The sequence below is a fragment of the Phragmites australis genome, chromosome 11 (assembly GCF_958298935.1).
Source record: "Phragmites australis chromosome 11, lpPhrAust1.1, whole genome shotgun sequence".
NCBI classification, from domain to species: domain Eukaryota; kingdom Viridiplantae; phylum Streptophyta; class Magnoliopsida; order Poales; family Poaceae; genus Phragmites; species Phragmites australis.
In genome coordinates this window covers 25,139,542-25,158,336 of record NC_084931.1, presented here as the reverse complement: position 1 = coordinate 25,158,336, position 18,795 = coordinate 25,139,542, and the positions used below count along the sequence as shown (strand labels likewise).

The following is an 18,795-nucleotide window of genomic DNA, read 5'->3' as shown; positions in this document are numbered from 1 at the left end:
TTGCATATGGCTAACTGTTTGAAACGGGATTGATCACAAAGTAACCACAAATACTCCACCATCTACATACACAAACGAAGCATAAAAATAAGAATAATTCTGCACAAGAAAAGAAATCATCCAAATCCTTCATGAAACAAAACACAACCAAAAAGGAATAGAATAGAATAGAATAGAATTTACGCCATTTTCCAATTCGGTCCTCATAATTTGCTCCTCCCTCTCCCGCGTTCCCCATTTTCCCTTCCTAAGTCCTAACCGACCTTCCTCTTCTCCCCAAAACCCGTTTGTGATTTGTCCATCTCAATCTTCCCTGTCCTGCGCTCTGCTCTGTTCACAGCGCCTACACCTCACCAGATCGAGAGGCTCGACTTCTTCCTGTGCGACTTAGGCTCGTCTTGTCTCCTTTTAGTCAAAAGCTCGCCCTTTTGGATCAAAGCTCGCGCCTTTCCAAGGTTTCAGGCCAGAAATCGGGTGCTCTGGAAGATAATTCGGAGCAGAAAGAAAGCTGGGCGCTTTTGCTGATTCCCTTTTTTGGAGAAATCGCTTGGCTTTGTGTAGGAAAGTCGGATCTCTGTGACAGTTTCTGTTTGAAATTTGTGAGTAATTCCAGGAGCTCGATTCGGGAAGGGTAAGATTTCTGTTCCTTCTCCTGATTGCGTTGGTCCCTAGCATCAAAGCTTCGATTTTGCATCTGATTCTTTACTCTCCGCAGAAATTCCTAGTTCATTCCAGGCTCTCGCTTTTCTTTTCGTGCCAGACGGCCCAGACAGCTTGGGCTGCTTAATGCTAACAACATCTTTTCACTGCGAATTGCTGGAAAAATAGATGAAATTTCTTGTTTTGTATTGGGCCCATTTTTCATTTGTCAAACTACAAAAACCCTTCTGTGCTCAAGTTGAACTAGAACTCTTTGAAGAGTCCTGTATATACTGTACTTGTCAGCAATAGAATTGAGGAGTGCACTGTACTGCAGATCACAAAGTAGGGATAATAATGGTCAAATTTTACTCTCTGCAAAAAGGCGGTCAAATTTTTGCACCTTGGTATGAATGTATGATGTAGTTAGGCCTTTAATTAATAGTGTGTTTTGCTGGCCTTTCACCATCAGAGGGGTTGGTAGCTCAAGTTGTGATCTTGTGTTAAGTGTGAGTAGGCTGTCAAAAAAAGCTCAAGGCTCGCGAGCTACTTGAACTCGACTCGCTGCAGGCTTGATTCGAGCTCGGCTTAAGACCCTAACAAGCCAAGTTCAAGCCTAGCCACAAGCTCGCGAGGCTGTCGAGCTTGAGCTCGAATAGCTCGTCAAAAGCTCAGCTAATTCCAACTATTGTCCGTCAAGGCAAAGCCGGTGTCTATTCACTTTAGCCAAATTCATTTTTTTTAACTTCACCATTCAACTCAAAGTTCAATCACCCAATCTCAAGTCACGTGACTACATACACATGTAGCTCATAGATAGGGTAATAAAAAAAGCTCGAGTCTCGCGAGTTGCTCGAACTCAACTCGCTCTAAGCTTGATTCAAGCTCGGCTCGAGACCCTAACAAGCCAAGCTCAAGTCTGGTTGTAGGCTCGGCCAGATCTTTGGCACGGATCGAGCTCGGCTCGAGTTTCTATCAAACTCAAGCTTGAGGCGACGGGCTCGCTCGAGCTCGGCTCATTGACAGCCCTAAGTGTGAGACAAGAACAAGTAGTTAAATGGTAGTCCACTGACTTTATAGACGCTGTTAGACTATTCAAGTGGGAATGGTATTCTCTAGAATAGCCTTGACTTGATCTCGCATGATTGCATTTGTTCATACGCTCTAATCATCTTCCTTGGTGGCTGCTTAGTTTATACTATATAGTACATGCTGCTCATCCTATTTTGTTGCAAACTTAGTTTTCAGCGGTGACGCTGACAGCTTTGTGTTATTGCTGTCGACATTGCCGAGTAATCCTTTTCTTTGTCCCGTTTTCAGGGTTCTTGTGTGGTAGTCTTGGATTTGTAAACCAAAGAAGGTTTGCCGGCTGATAGAAAAGTTAAGGTACTACTGTGGTATACTGTTGGCAGTGTTTTTCCTTTCTTTTGGGGTGTATTATAGAATACAAGGAGTTACTGATGCTTTATCTTTGGCATACACAGTGCTAGCAAGCTCACTTTGAAGATCTTGGTCACCATAAGAGATTTGGTGAATTTCTGGTTGTTGTGCATTTTTCACTAGATATGTCCTTTCGCAGCATAATCCATGATGTTAAGGAGAGCTTTGGTAGCCTATCTAGACGTAGTTTTGAGGTGAGAATTTCAGGTTTCCCTGGTCTGTCTAGCCATCACAGAGGGAAGTCTGTTGGATCTCTAAGCGAGCTGTACGATAGACCTGTAGTAGTTGATCAAAGCAGGTGGGTTGGTCTCCCTCCTGAGTTGCTTCGTGATGTAATGAAAAGACTTGAGGAAGGCGAGAGCACTTGGCCATCCCGCAAAGACGTTGTTGCTTGTGCAGAGGTCTGCGGAGCATGGAGAGAGATCTGTAAGGATATAGTACCGAGTCCGGAGTTTTGTGGAAAGCTCACTTTTCCGGTATCACTTAAACAGGTAAAAGTTGAATTCAGTTTGGCGTCTTATTACTGATTACTAGCTTGTATTTTGGTGTCATATTTAATTACTTATACTCTCAAATAGTTGGAACAAATAAATGACTGTGGCTCAAAATCTTAAGAAATTGATATATTGCCTCCGTTTGCGAATAGTTGATACTACCGAACACTTTATTTGTTCACAAATACTTGCCACTACACAGTTCTCACCCATTTTTCCCTTATAAAAAATCTCCTCACCCCAGCCCCAACCTCCAAGCTGCGAGCCCAGGAAAAATTATTAAATCTAGTTTGCTCATTTGCTCAAGGGACTTCTGGTCATATTAAGTAACAAAGGTGATTGCCTTGCTAATTGTTCCAATGTCAAAGTGACAAGTAAATGCCAATGGAGATGATAGCTGTTCTGATGCTTATCAAGTACCGGCTCATAGCAATTTTATTCTCTTGTAGTTGAGAGGTGGAGACCAGCTTCTGCAGTATGCTATGTCCACATAAAAATGTTTGCACCTGTCTAACTTTGTTTTTTCATGCACAGCCAGGACCTAGAGATGGAGTAATCCAGTGCTTTATAAAAAGGGACAAACCAACATTAACGTATTATCTCTACCTATGTCTTAGCACTGGTAAGAATAAAGTATGTGCTCTGCTTTCCTCATTAATAACCTGCTGATCAGTCCTAGGTACAATTGGAAGTTTGTTATGAAAATGCAAAATGCCTTTTGTACTGTCAGAACTCAGAACTGTATATGAACAGGGAAAATGCTGAAATCAATTCCGTAGCTACTCCCTGCACTATTGATTTTCCACCTCAGGCTTAAACATATTGCTTCCTGTGGCTTTTGCTATATGTTTTATTCTTTTTCATTATCTGTGAATATTAGATATGAACAAAGTAACCTAGCATGGTATATGTTTTTTTCCGCTACCCCTGGTAACAAAGAGGAGTTTTAGAATAGAAAATTTGTAATTTATTATATGAATAATTGGCGATTGTGTGTGTGCAACCCTGGATGCAAATATATGTTCTATGAATGCTTCTTCTCATCAAAGTTCTGATGTAATATTGATAACAAGAGAGTTGATCTTTTTCTCTTACACCCTTAGCAAGTTATGATCTACTATTTTCACAAGTAACTTTGCTGAATGTTATGCTATTGATATGCTTTGAATCATGTAGCTGTGCTCAGCGAGCATGGGAAATTTCTGCTAGCAGCTAAGAGGAGTCGTCGTGCAACATATACCGAGTACATAATTTCTGTGGATCCTAAAAATATATCACGATCAAGTTATGGCTATGTTGGAAAAATGAGGTGAAGTACCTTACTTGACGACAGTATTTTAATCTAACCTCCAATGATTTGAGTTTGGCATGGTGATGTGCATTTGGACCTGACATTGTAGTGCCAACAGGTCAAATTTTCTTGGCACCAAATTCGTCGTATACGACACACAGCCGCCATACAACGCCGGGAGCCTTGTATCATGTGAGCGTGGCAGCCGTCGAATCTCCTCTAGGAGAGTCTCCCCCAAGGTACCCACTGGTAGCTACCCCATTGGCCGGGTGAACTATGAGCTAAACGTGCTTGGCACAAGGGGGCCCAGGCGTATGAATTGCACCATGCATTCAATCCCAGCCTCTGCGCTAGACCCTGAAGGCGTGGTGCCAGGCCAACCCAGCCAGCTCTTCCTCCCTGGTTCATCTTCATTTGAAGAATCCTTTCGCAGTGCAAACGCCTCCTCCAGCTCAAGGTTCTCAGTTACAGACCGCTCCTTGGAATTCAGCAGCTCTCGCTTCTCGGAGATAAGTGGAGGGGTCCAGCAAGATGAGGTCGATGGCCAGGCTAAGGAGAGGCCTTTGGTTCTCCGCAACAAAGAGCCAAGGTGGCACGAGCAGCTGCAATGTTGGTGCCTCAACTTCCATGGTCGGGTGACCGTGGCTTCTGTGAAGAACTTCCAGTTGATAGCTGCACCGCAGCTAGATGCTGCGCCTTCTGAATCTTCACAGCCAGCCCAGCCTTCAAGTTCATCTTCAGCTTCCGATCATGATAAGGTGATCCTGCAGTTTGGTAAGGTCGCCAAGGACATGTTCACTATGGACTACCGGTACCCGCTCTCGGCATTCCAGGCCTTTACCATATGTTTGACTAGCTTTGACACCAAGTTGGCTTGTGAATAGATCAGAGATAAGAAGAGGGTTGCAGAATGGGTGTGTAATAAGCATTATGTTATCTGTGTGTGCAGGTGTAGTTTATTGCTGCCTTAATTTAGTGCTTTGTTCCTCTAGTGTGGCTTGGCAAACCTAAGAACCGGCAAGGTATCTGAGGTGCATATGGTTGCTACATTTTTCATGTCTATAGCCTGTTTGTAACAGCAAAAATTGCAGACGTTTCCAAGTCTTAGAAATTGCAATTCCTTGATGGTTTGAGCCCTTGGATGTAACCTGTTTGTTGATGTAGTTCTGCTTCAAAGCACCATGGTTTCGATACAGTGATGTTACTCACATGTGGCGACTTTAGTAATCCCTAAACCCTGCATAAGGATCAAAGTGCAATGAAACAATTCGTAAGGTGACTGAACTGCTTAATAAACAACACAACAACTCTTTTTAGATCAAATACGGATTATTGGGCAACCTGCGTTCTAGGTCTGAAATTTATGCCACGATTATTTGCTTCGTGTACTGTTGTAATGGATTTTTCGATTTATGTATTTCGAAGAAATCAATTCAGATAAGCCAGCTACAGCCTCTATGTTCCTGAAGACACATGTAGAAAAACAAGGGGCACGCTTTACATTTCAGTGATCATATTGTTATCCGAAATTCTGTACAATTAACAATCAACAATCTTCAGACACGTCCTGCAGAATTTCAATGAATTCCCACAATCTCTTAAAATCTTCATAAACTGAAATGTATGACTGGGGATATGATTGACAGGCAGGACCGTATGATTGATCAAGCAAACTTCTAAGTCCCAGGAAGAGTGACAAAGGATATGTCAAATGCCTTCAAATCCAATCATTCACAGCCGCGATGAATCGCGAGTCTGCAATATGAAAATCCGCAAAACACTTTTCCTTGAACATGCACATTCATCAACAAAGTTCTTCGGAGATGAAGGTCGTGCAACACTGCTAACCGATAAGTCCACATCCCCAGCTTCACCAGGTCTTGGTTCTGATAACAGAAGCAAATGAAACAATATGCCATGACTGCAATTGCTGCTGGAGATTCTTTATCGGCCTTCCACACCGAATGATCGATGACCCCTATTCATGAGAAACCTGATATATAATGCACACATTGTACATACATATGTACATAGGACTGCGGCTGAAGAAACATAACAGAAGAAGCAGCGGTAATTTCTCTGCAAAGGAAAAAAGGATGCAGATAAGCCTAGGCTGTTTTTTTATAGGAAAAGCTATCACCTTGTCAAAAGAAAAACGATACACAACTTGTTTCTTTTCAGAAAATGAAGAAATAAAAAACAGACCTCTCCAATACATTGCCCAACCCAAGGACAGTGATGATCAAAGCGCTCGACACAGTTATCACATTTGGAGCTAAGAGGAGGCTGATACATCATGCAAGTTTCACAGCATTTCACTCGCACAGGCACGCCATCGATCCGAGGTCTGTTTGGTTGATCCAAGTTTCACAAAAGAACTAAGTAAAGACCAAAGTTCTATTTGGTTGATCCGAGGTCTTAATGATGGAATATAGCACGCAGTTAAAATCACAATTCTAACAATATAGCATTTACTATGTCAGTTGATAATAAAACTAATAATAATAATATAAGGTTCCAAATGCACTCCCAATGGTTTATTGACTAAATAAACAAATCACACACATGTGGATTAACTAACTGGGTATTCATCCATATAAACATACAGGGCCTAATCGGCTTATCCACGCCCCTGTTCCCTTCTCTTCAGCAGCAGAGCAGAACAGAACAGATAACATGGCCTAAACCAAAAACAAAACAAGAAGAGCAGCGACGAAACTGCCACAGTAGCCAATCCCAAGAAGGACCAACCAACCGATCCAAACCAAGAAAGGCACGAGCTTTAAGAATCCAAGAAAGAAGAACGGGATGAATCATGGATGGAGGAAGATAAGAGTTTGAACAAAGTTGTAAAAGGCAAGGCGTCTGAAAAAATTCTTTCGGTTGCAAACAGCGAAACTTTTCTAGTCCTTTCGGTTGCTGGAGTGCCGGTAGGGTGTTTGGTTCAACGACCATCATGTGTACCATTGATGTTGCAGTTCTTATCCTTATCTAGCAAAAGTCCCTAATACCGGTAATTGTAAATATTAAAATTCCTGTTCTTGGATCCTTGCCCTGGACTAGTGCTCGTCTCACTCCACATGTAGCATGTATTTGAGACTGTGTTACATGGACACGAATGCAAGTGTCGGAGTCCGACTCGTGTCAGGACGTCCGATTCGGCAAAAAAATTTAGAACACGCCAAATACTACTTTGGAATCCGACACGGGTGTCAGAATCCGACACGGATACACGAGTGTCCAACTCGGCAAAAAATTTTGGACACAGGTGTCCGGGTAACACAGATTTGAGAATGCAAATATAACAACACAATTAAAGGAAAAATGATTTAAACTCCGTATCTACCAGCTCAATAACAATTCAAATATACAGCTCGGCTCGGCTCAGCTCAGGCGTGCACATGATGTGCACAGGGTCATCAAGGTTACAAACGAAACGAAACCAATCAAATCAAATTGCCTCGATCAGGATGTTACAAAAGCAGCACAAGGATGGAATGGATCACTGATCGAGCACAGGACAACACCACCAGCTCAAGTGCTGCCCTTACGAGAGTAACAACAGAAACAGAGATGCCAGTCCGAGCAAGAAGCCACATTGGTAGGGTAGATGAGGCCGGGCTGCTGCCGCACTGGCATCTCCGCCTGCTGTTGCGCCTCTGCCGCCGGCCCTGGGTGGTGATGGCGGTGGAGGTGGTGGTATCACACAGGTTCCGAACGTCGAGTTGGCCTGCAGCATTAGCATACAATTACAAGAAATGAAACGGGAGAAGTTCACAAGTCAAATGTGAACTGTGTCTATAACACTGAACACCACATCATTGGGTTTTGGGTTTTTCATCATTTCCCATCATTCCTACCACCAGCTGTTTAGCTTAGCCTTGATTAGTGTAAAACATACACGATAAAAAAACTTTGCACCATTGTATTCTTCTTCACCAGTTTTCCATGTCACCCTTATTCTTAATTTTTTACAATGCAGTATATTTTGTTACTAAACATAACGTAAGTTGCTAGGCCAATGAAAAATTCCACAAGCCCTTACCTTGCAATATGCAATGTTGTCACAGCCGCATACCAGATGCCCATTTGCCACATCTGTAGCTAAGGGAGCTCCTCCACCATCACTCCTCAGCACGATCCAAAGGTCAGAGTTAATAATGGAGCTACTACATGATCAGAAAAATTGGATTCAGGTTAACCAGCGAAACACTTCCGATATATCTTTGCCATACCATATAGAAATCAACAGCAATATAGTTGGGCCACCGATTGCCCGAAGCGTCATGGCAGGTTTTCAGCATGCTAATCAGCGGCGCTGAATTATTCATGCAAACCCCAGTTTGACTTGGGTTAGTCGTGAAAAAGTTCATCAGCACAAGCGACTGGCTTTTGGAATCCATGGCCGGAGACTCTGAGCGATTGGGGCATTTACCTTCTACCATACCTTCATTTCCATCTGCATGAATAAAGCAAAACTGCTTAATAAAACTGTCATGGAAAAATTCAGAATTTCACAGGCCAACATAACCAATCATGTATTGAAACCTACACTGGTTTTCCACGACATAATTCCACTCGTATGCAATCCCCTCGTTTGCTTCCTTTGACTTCTTTGATGTAAAGACCAGCAGGCGCTGGTTCTGGCTGATCATATCCTTGAGCAAAGGCCAGTTGCCACCGCTCTTTGGCATTTTTGCCACTGGGAACCAATACTTCATAAGACCAGAAGCATTGAATACTTTTGGCAAGGACCCTGTAGTGGTGTAGTCCTCCAGGAAAACTGTGATTACTTCTGATGGGTTTGCATCAAGGAAAGTTTGGATTTCTTTGAAAACATTGATGGCAGGTTGCTGACAAGAAAAAAGAGAATAACTCCTCAATATTAGAGTTATAAGACAAAGTTATTTTTCATGATAGAAGAGAGAAAAATGTTTAGCTGACAAAGGCAGTGATGTTGTAGCATTGCCCACCAAATGAGTGGCACAGACAGACATCGTTATTGAAGTCGTAAGTGTCGAGCATCAAGCCCCTAACACCATTCTGCACATAATCAAGTGTGGCTTCCATGGTTAGCATTTAAAAACAAATAACGAGGCAAAATTCAGGTAGTGCGGCACTGGAAAATTAGGCAAATACATTCACAGCAATAAGAAACATTAGCAACAGCCTGCTAAACTGTGTAGTGTTGGTTGGCTTCAGCTGTCTTCTTTATTCTTTCCAGTTATGAAGAACATAGGAAGCTTCTGTGATATATAGGAGGGTCAGGGAGAATATTTCACAGGACCTGAGGGCTTCTGTGATTACTTTAGCTGAATTTTAGCCTGCTTCTGAAACATGGACCGAAATACTAGCTAAAAACAAGAGCTGTTCGAAGCCTCTAACATTAACATGGCAACAACTGTAATGTTATATCCTTGCTACACAAAATCTCGACTTCCAGACAACCAATTGAAAAGAAAAGGGACAGGGTGGCATGATAAACTATGAAAGTGTGTCCCCTTAGTTTTCTTAAGACCAAAGCAAATGATAGCTTCACAGCATAATACCAGAACTGGACATGACTTTTGGGAGGCCTGTTTGACAATATGAAGCAATCAAACCAGAAACTAATGAGTTGTATCACCTTTGCTTTTGAATACAGTGAGTGCCACCATGGTTTGATGAGTTAGGTAGAGACCAAAGACAAACCATGAGCGTGATACCATTCCTAACTTACATCATATCATTCCCAAGATGTTAAGGGAAAACTGCAGTGGCTTTAGCAGTTTAGGCACCTCTATTCTTATTGGTTGTGCAGCATGTGAGGAAGAATAAAGTGGAACAGTAATTGCATTGTTCTCTAATCTTTCCTATCTTTTGGTTTCATGTCTCAAGATATCAAGCCTTAAGAAAAGCACTTTTGAAAACTGGAATTGCGTCAAAGGTAGTAGTGCTTGAGCATGACTGAAACTAACCACTAGATAGGCCACTAACCAAGCACTATTAATCTTTGGAATTTGAGCCATACCTACGAGAATCTCTGTGAGGTGGCAACTGGGGAAAGCAAAGGCAAGTAAGGCTCTTCAGCCTTCAGGTGGTTACTTCAGCTGTTGAGGCCTAAATAACCATTAGATAGGCCACTAACCAAGCACTATTAATCTTTGGAATTTGAGCCATACCTACGAGAATCTCTGTGAGGTGGCAACTGGGGAAAGCAAAGGCAAGTAAGGCTCTTCAGCCTTCAGGTGGTTACTTTAGCAGTTGAGGCCTAAATGCCACTGTCTGCATCTTTGGCATTGGAGTTTGTTTTATAAAAAATAAATAGCACACATGGACACATGATTCATTCATAAAATAATTCACAGTGCTGGAACAGAAGTATAACCATATGCGAAAAAAATAGAGAAATTTTACGGTGATCCAAAATTAATATGAGCCATCTATTTTTAGAGTCTAACGATCCAGATTAGTCAGGATACTACTCATTTCTCACCGGTAGTATATGTAGTATATGTGAGCAGTATGGTAGTATTAGGGTTATTTTGGGGAAAAATATATGGTATGAAAGTAATTAACTGCAGTTATATATATCTAAATAGAGTAATATTTTATTGCCGTTTTAACATTTTAATCTGCATTCGGCATGAGAGTTCATTTGCTACCCATCGGCTAGGGTTAGCGATCCGACGTTTGCGGCGTCGATCTTTTTATTAGCAAAAGTATGGTGGGTAATTTTAACAAAATTGCTATAATTACCAAAATATCCAATTACGTGGATCGTCGGATTAAATTTATACTACCTCCTACCTCTAGGTAGTATGGACCACCGTAAAAGAGCTCAAAAAATATTCTGCTGTTCAGTAACAAAGAAAGCTGCTGAACTGTATTCAGTAACTAAAAGAATATCATGTGCTTGCATAAAGTAAATTGAAAAAAAGCTTGGTATATGCACGTTGTAAAAAGTAATTGCTTATTTGTCTTAGATATTCATCTTTTAAAGCTCTATTAGTACAAGTCCGTGGGCAAAGGGCGGACATCTGACATCAAATGAAAAAAAAAAAAAGCTTCGTGTACCATGTGTGAAGTGTCAAAAGCCGTTCTTTTGGGTGCTGCGCAGCCTTCCATTTGTGGATCTTGGTGATAATATTCCTCCGAAAGACAAAAGGTGCAGTGAAACAGCATGTAATTTAAGCTTCCACTTTTTGGATCGAGGAGATCCTACCTCTAACTTAACAATGGCAGGTGAAAATCAAGCAGAACAACGGCTAGGAAAACGATTGTGGAGATGTGCAAGTATAGTCTGAACAGTAAACAAGGCCTAGGCTTTGTTGAGTAAAGAAAGGTTCACTAGATTTGCACTGAGTCCATTAGTTTAGGAAAGTATGAGTTTTGTAGCTGCAGGAGTAGAAGAAGGTGGTGGTGAGGTTCGAGATGAGATTAAGCAAAGAGACAGGTGAAGCAGATCAGTAAGAGTATGTATCAATCATCCAATGACAGGTCAACACAAGCATTACAGTGGAAAGGGCGTGACCGTGTGAGTGTGACGCACGTTACGGTGGGCCCCACAGGCAGCCGGCGGCGGCACCCTGGTGGGACGGGACGGTAAGGAAGAAATGCACTAGGGCGAAGGCGGGGAGTACCTTGAGCTGTGCGGTGATGGTGTCCTCCTGGTTGGTCGGGCTGATGATGGCGGCGCCGGTGGCGGAGGCGGTGCCGGCTGGGTTGGATTGGAGGAAGGAAGGAACGTACGTGGGTGGCGGGGTCGATGGGCCTGGCGCGCGTGCAGATTTTGGCGCCGCCGGAGCCGCAGGCGCTGCAGTGCAGCCCCGCGCCGCAGCCGCCGTCCGAGGAGCACGTGTCGCCCACCTGCGCCGCGGCCGCAGGCACGAACAGCAGAGCGGCGACGGTCGCCAAGAGCAGCAGCAGCCGTTGCGCCATAGATGCGATGGGTCGTACTGGTTGCTAGGCAGGGTAAGGAAGGAGCAAGGCGATTAGAACTAAGGCTGGGGTGGATCTCAACAACTCCTCCGCTTTCCATCTCGATCCCTTGGAATCGCTTGCTCTCTTCAACCTCCAGACGCATGAAAAAACTTCTTTTTTTCCACCTGCCTTCCGTGTCTTTCCTAACATGCAGCCACCTGTAATCAAACACCTCTAGTATGCACGGCATCTGTATTGTATTACATCCATCTATCTAGAACAGCTGAAATGTTCTTCGTGCTTATATAGCCGAGAGAAACATCATGCTATGTATGCATCGTCAGGAATAATATTACAAAAGATAAAATAGTCAGTAAGTGACGTGATATGGAGGAGCACTGAATATAGCAAATTAGTGTGACATGAAGGAACACTGGATACTGCAGGTTTATCAATACGCACTGGCGTGAACACATGAGGTTTCTTTGTCGTGTGGTTATTGTTTTCTTCTTCGTCTGACATGCTATCAAGAATTAGTGACAGTAGTATATACTGCGCTAGCTGTGCCTCCTGTGCATGCATAATATTATATTGCATCATTAAATCCTCTCATGGATGCAAGCTGTGCAAGGTTGCTAAGTCCTCCTTCACGCTCTCTCTCCTTTGTCTGTTCTCACATACACTAATTTTATAAGGAGTCTAACTTGGCTATGCTCGAAGTGATATGGAGCACTGGATATAGCAAATTAATGTGACATGAAGTAACACTGGATGCAACAGGTTCATGAATACTCACTGTCTCGGGTAGTAGCTTCATCAATGTGCATTGGTGTGTGCGTGAACACATAAGGCTTCTTTGTCGTCTGGTTATTGTTCCTTCATGTCAAACGGTCACTTACTGACTATTCACCTTTTGTAATATTATGTATGAAACGGAGCACTATCTCGGACATGAAGAAACACTTAATATCGCTAAGCATTTCAAATGACCTTCATTTAGACCATCCAAAAGATACCAAACGAAGAAACTAAAATAGACTAACGTGGATACGCTCAGAGGCCGCTGAGACGGTGGGGCCTAATACTTCTAATATTTGATTTGCCAAAGCTACAAAAATGGGCCCAATTTCTCATGTAAAACCAAGCCCATGATTGGTAATAATGTGGCCCAGCATGGTCTTCAGCCCAACATGCTTTTATTTTGAAAAGGTAATGTGTGAATTAAGCAGTTAATTTTATCAAAAGCCATAAGTAAATTTTGTGATATCGCAATATATATATAGGAAAACTTATATATATATATATATATTCCTATATATATATATGCTTCCTATATATATATATTCTAGAGAGGAAGGATAAACTATAATTTGGTGATGGCCTCTCCGAATAATTTCTTGTTATAATAATTACATCGATCCTACAAGTTGTGAGTGAATGTGCCCATACAAATTTCTTAGGATCAACGTTCTTGCTAATTTTCTTCTTTTTAGCTGATTACCTTTGATTAATTATTCCAGTGCTGAGAAAATCATGATCATTATCCACTTGATATCTCCATAAAATTAAATGTAGTGCAGACTTGTTTGTTTATTTGCTGCATGCTGAACGATGGACGCATGCATCGGTACTATAAATAAATTCTATGCAAATCAACGGGACACATATATACAGTTATATATTTAAGCAAGTACAAGCACATATATGGATCACAAAAAGATCGAAATCGATCATTACGTGAACGACCGTGTTATCATTGCAGTGCTAGTGGAAGACGCTGTCGATCGATCGGCTTCAATTTGTTGATTAGTAGTGAAGACTTCAACTATGTTATATTTATTTTTAGCCTGAAACAAAAATAACGACCATGGATGGATATATATACGTAACAACAAGTGCGATTTGTATCTATCATATGTCCTGTCCAATTTTATTATCCACACGTTTTTGTATTAATATCCCATATGACATTTGTGTGCTCACAAATTGAGCCGCATGAGTCACTTCAATTAATCAAATATGGTATATGAAAAATTAAACTAGAATACATATGAGACATGAAAAAGAATCACATCATCCGAAATATAACGGGAAATCATTTTTTTCTTGTACAGATCGAAACAAGTCGATCGATAACAAGGGGGGAAATCGATAGTTTTGATATTGTGAATACAAGTTAATGTAGAAATCAAGATCTCAACTAAATTAATGCTAGCTGAATCAGTTCCGAATCTCGATCGGTAGTGAAATGATCAATACACTCTACAAAATAGCAATTTATCGTTAATACATATAATGAATCATGAATCCTGATGGATCAGATACATATTCAGATGTCATTGTTCTTAGAGCAAGAAGGAGAAGACGGATGCTGATGGAAATTGAGCTGCGTGGACGGCAGCAGGCTGCTCAACAGGTTCCAATCGACGGCGGACGACGACTCCGCCGCGGCGGCTTGATCATAGCTCTGGCCACCGTCGACGCCGGCTGGGCTCTGGAGCGGCGGCATGTCGGAGATGAACTGCACCTGCAGCTTGGACTTGGCCAAGCTGTGATCGTTCGGCGCCGGTGGTGCAGCTGCGGTGCTGCTCATGTTGGCGTAGTAGTAGCTGCTGGGCATGTTGGCGTAGCCGGCGGGATAGCTGCCGGCGTAGCAGCTGTGTCTCTGCTGTTGGCTGGGCATCGGCTTCTGGAACGCGCGGCACACCACCCACCCTTCCTCCTGCACGGGCGCGTGCTCGTTGGATTGGAGGCGGTACTCGTGGATGATCCAGTCGGTCTTCCTGCCGTTGGGCGTGCGGCCGCGGTAGAAGACGAGCGTCTTCCTCATCCCGATGACACTGACGGCGACCGACCTGGAGGAGAGGACGGGCTTGTCCCTGCCGGTGGCCTTCCAGAAGCCGGCGGCGGTGGCGCGGTTGGTGCGCGTGCTGCTGGGGTACTTGCGGTCCTTGTAGCTGAAGAGGTAATACTCCGTCGGCTCCTCCTCCTGCCCCCCGGTTCCGGCACTACCGCCGCCGTAGTAGCTGCACCTCTCTGTATGCATTATTATTGATCAAATTAAGAATCCATTCATGATTCACGCATGCATGATCGATCGATCCAGTGCTACTGTGCTAGACGATGTATGATCGATATATAAAATTATAGATTCGACGACTAACCTTGGAGATCCCATGGCTCGATCCTGTAGAGATCCACCTCGCGGATGATGTCGAGGTCGATCTTCTGGGAGGCCACCTTCCTGGCGAGGTAGTACCCTACCAGCTCCTCCTCCGTCGGGTGGAACCTGAACCCTGGGGGTACGCATGGTGCCTGATGCTGCTCATCCATTGCTACGTAGTGGAGTACCTTGTAGGCCTAGGCGCCTGCCTAGCTGATGATCGATCGATGACGATGACGATCAGCACGCATGCATGCAAATTAAAAGATCTGGCCGGCCGGCTAGCTGGAGGGGCCAGAGGAAGATGAAATGCTGCTTGAAATATAGAGCTAGCATGCAGCAGGGAAAGAATCAAAGAACAAGGTAGACCTAATCAGTAGTTGCGCCATACTTATAGCCGTACCTATATCATCACATCACATATGATATTGGTATCATCTCGATCGGATAGGAGGAAAAGAGGTGCCTACCATACCTATTAGCTAGTGTTTTAATCTGATTACAGACGAGACGACAGAGTACAGACATATGCCTGAAATTAAGTACAGTGATCGATCGATTGATCGATCTATCTCTCAGTTAGCTAGCTTGTGGCATACCAAAGTAGCTAGGAACGAAGAATATCTAAGATCAACATGGAAATTAAGATGCAAAAGGGTACCGTATGGCGGCTAGCTAGTTTGTGGAGGGTACGTGCAGTGTGTGAATTGAAGAATCGAAGCTAGCTTTTCTGGAACGGAAGGTAGATCTAGTATATCCATGTTCCTTGGAGTGCACTTCAATTCAGGCCAGGCAAATCTCACTCACTCATCCACTAGCTGTCATATATACATCTAGCACCTATCATACTACTGGTAGTACTGGTACATATAAATATATCAGAAGGACCGTCGATCAATGCCAAGCAGTGAGCTAGGTAAGTTGTATATGGGAGCTTTGCAATTGGTCACCTATTTATAGATGGACCGCGCATTCTGTAAGAAATCAACAAATGTGACACGGTATTAGTGACGGCTGCTCATTACGCATCACTAATGTCCTATTAGTGATGGATCTTATGAGGACGTGCCACTAATAACAACTTCGGGTCAGACCCATCACTAATGACAGATCATTAATGACGGGTGGGAAAATCACTCGTCATTAATGATAACAGTGATGGGTCACTTGACAAGTAGTCATTAGTATGATCAGAGCTACTCAGGAACCAGCACTCCAACATCCTGGGCTAGCCTTGCCCTGTATTCGGCCCCTGGCCCATGGCCTGTCCGGGCGAGATAAAATGGTGGCGGCTAAGGTTTCCCGAACCATTACCCTAGCCGCCCCTCATTCATTGTCTCTCCTCTTTTTCTCTCTTTCTCGTGGTGCTCGGAGAAGATGGCCGCAGTGGCATGGTCTGAAGGCGGTCACCACTCATCGGCGTGCCTCGCCGGGGAGGAGGGAGCCTGGGGGTGTCGGCCACATGCGACGTGGGGCCAGCCATCGCGTGTGAGGGAAGCCATGGTTTGGGTCAACGCACATCTAGATCCGGCCGATTTTGGGGTCATTCTATCATTGGCTACCTCGATGTCGACACAGAGGAGGAAGAAGGCATCGGGGCTGCAATGGAGGAGCTTGGCTGCGGCCTCCTCGCAGGCCCGCTTGAGCCCTTACACCCACCCGAGCACTACGCTAGGGGCTCATGTCGGCTACCGCCGCAGTAGCAGAGGAAGCAGTGCAAACTCTGCACGGAGTCGAGCACCGCGGAGGCGATGAGGAGGTGTGTGCACGGGGTGGGGCCGTCGCCGACGAGGAAGGAGATGCGGGCGTTGGTAGCAACTTGTGCGGCACGGCACGGCGGTGTGCGATGGAGGCGCGTGGGGCCTTGCGGCGGCCCCTGCGTGGACGTGCTCATGAACGAGGGGGGTCTCCTCGTCTAGTGGTAGGGCCCCTAGATCGGGTCTGGGAGGTCCGCCGCTGAGCTCGCTATGTGTCCCCGACCTTCTGGTAGCCAGAGGTGAAGGTGACGGAAGCCTCGCCAGCCCTCCACATGTGAAGAAGGCCGGCGGATATTGTTAGATCCGTCGATCTAGAGTGTGGATCTCAGCGGATCTAGGTCAGATCCATTGACATCTCATGTTTTGTGGCGCCGGCCTTCGTGCCGTGCGCACGTGTGTGTCGTTGGCTCTGGCGGCGATGGTGTGGGTGAGGGCCTGGACGGCGGAGCGCGGCTCGGGGAGACTGGAAGGAGCATGATGTTAGGGGAGGCGGACCGTGGGATCGAACACCGCTAAAGACAACGTAGAAGCATCCAGACTAGAGCAGTTTTTTTTTACCAATACGAGAACGCACCCACGTTTAGATTGTAAGAGATTAGTATATGATTGGTGTTCATATTTTAGCTTATTAAGTAAAGGAGGAAAAAATATGGGCTATTTCCTCTCTTTTTTGGGTTCTCAAGTGCTCATCGATGACGGATCTGGACTCGATCCGTTACTGATGTATAGCTATTAGTGAGGGTTTGGACCTGACCCGTCACTAATAGCTATCCAGACTCGTCACTGATGTATAGTCATCAGTGACGAGTCTGGATACAGACTCGTCACTGATATATGTCATTAATGATTGATGCATGCCCATCACTAATGTGTTCATATTAATGACGCATTTAGAGTGACGGGGATTTTATCCATCACTAAGGTAGGAGCCTCCTTCGTCGTTCGATCGTTGATGAGAGGCCATGATTAGATCTAGGCGTACCCCTTTGTGAGCCAATAGGAAGCCGTCACGTGTCACATAATCCAAGTCAGCACTTATAGTCCACATCAGCGTGCCACGTTGGCGTATTCGCCTATGTGGTGGTCCATGTCAGCGCACCCGAGCCCCGTCGGTGTGCTGACATCACCATGACGCAATAATTAGGATTTTCTAATTAAAAATTAATTTGATAATTCTCTTAATTAGGTAATTTTGCATTTAGATCCCTAGACTTATCGCCTTCACAATAAAGCCCTTGTTTTTTACATTTAGCCCCATGTGGTTTTAGTTATTTACATATAGGTCCCTAAAATTTTACAAATAAGCCTTTAGACTTTTCTGTTTTACCAAATAGTCCATGTTCTTTTACAGAAAGACCTTTGTAGCTTAAAACCTTTATAACGTTTTCATCATAGCTCCGTTTTAGACGATTCTTGCACTCACACGATCGTAGTAATGAGTACTTTCTGTTAGTAGGCTTTTTATAGCGCCTTACTGCTGTTTAGTGTACTGCTCTCAAATGTTTGTACTTACTTGTTTCTGGTGTTAGCGAATGCAATAGGAGACGAGCAGTTCGTGAACCTACAGGACCAGACATTTGAAGAGTTTGAGCAACCCACTGTTGAAGGAAAGTGTCTTTGATCACATTGACCCTATTATAGGAAAGTGTGTCTTTTACTTTTAATTGCACGCTTGTCAATATGAATCACATTGCTAGGGTTTACTAGATTCTTTCATGATTATCCTTATCGCTTGTGTTGTAGTTTGGGTGTCCAGGGTAGAAATGCTTAGTCATGCTGTCGAAATGGGTGGTTTAAATGTTAATATGTTAAATGATCTATGCAACATCAACCGATTTGGGTAATCTTTTGTGGCAACATGGATCATAGGGATCTAGGCAAGTTAGTTTGGTTGGTATGGCTGCTATGTGCGTATTGGGAGATGTGCGAGTACCTACTTTAGATCCTAAAGATCAGTTCATGGATATGTAACCCGGCACAATAGTGCAACCACGAGGCTTATGTTGGTACGGTCTGACCAATTAATTAGATATCCTCCTTATTCTGTACACGCCAGTTGGCTATTGAGTGGTACAAGAGGGGGACTCTGCAGTGGATGGAATCCCTGTT

At 43.9% G+C, this 18,795-nt stretch overlaps 2 protein-coding genes and 1 pseudogene across 3 annotated transcripts; 1 reads left to right on the top strand and 2 right to left on the bottom strand.

Moving 5' to 3' along the window:
* Positions 1 to 234: 234 nt before the first annotated feature.
* LOC133884644 (tubby-like F-box protein 12) lies at positions 235 to 5,043 on the top strand. 2 transcript variants are annotated; one of them, XM_062324131.1, is made up of 6 exons: positions 235 to 631; positions 1,960 to 2,025; positions 2,124 to 2,570; positions 3,108 to 3,195; positions 3,750 to 3,882; positions 3,983 to 5,043. In XM_062324131.1, exons 3-6 carry the CDS (start codon positions 2,205 to 2,207, stop codon positions 4,746 to 4,748), a joined length of 1,353 nt encoding a protein of 450 aa, XP_062180115.1. In that variant the 5' UTR covers positions 235 to 631; positions 1,960 to 2,025; positions 2,124 to 2,204; the 3' UTR covers positions 4,749 to 5,043. The 2 variants fall into 2 exon arrangements, with proteins under 2 accessions (XP_062180115.1, XP_062180116.1); XM_062324132.1 differs by having other exon boundaries at positions 1,960 to 2,570.
* Positions 5,044 to 7,133: 2,090 nt separating this feature from the next.
* Positions 7,134 to 12,025, bottom strand: LOC133883832 (PI-PLC X domain-containing protein At5g67130-like; annotated as a pseudogene).
* Positions 12,026 to 13,934: 1,909 nt separating this feature from the next.
* Positions 13,935 to 15,125, bottom strand: LOC133885260 (NAC domain-containing protein 30-like). Its single transcript, XM_062324947.1, has 2 exons — positions 14,931 to 15,125; positions 13,935 to 14,802 (listed from the first exon to the last, which is right to left on the bottom strand). Exons 1-2 carry the CDS (start codon positions 15,097 to 15,099, stop codon positions 14,096 to 14,098), a joined length of 876 nt encoding a protein of 291 aa, XP_062180931.1. The 5' UTR covers positions 15,100 to 15,125; the 3' UTR covers positions 13,935 to 14,095.
* Between the last annotated feature and the right edge of the window lie 3,670 nt (positions 15,126 to 18,795).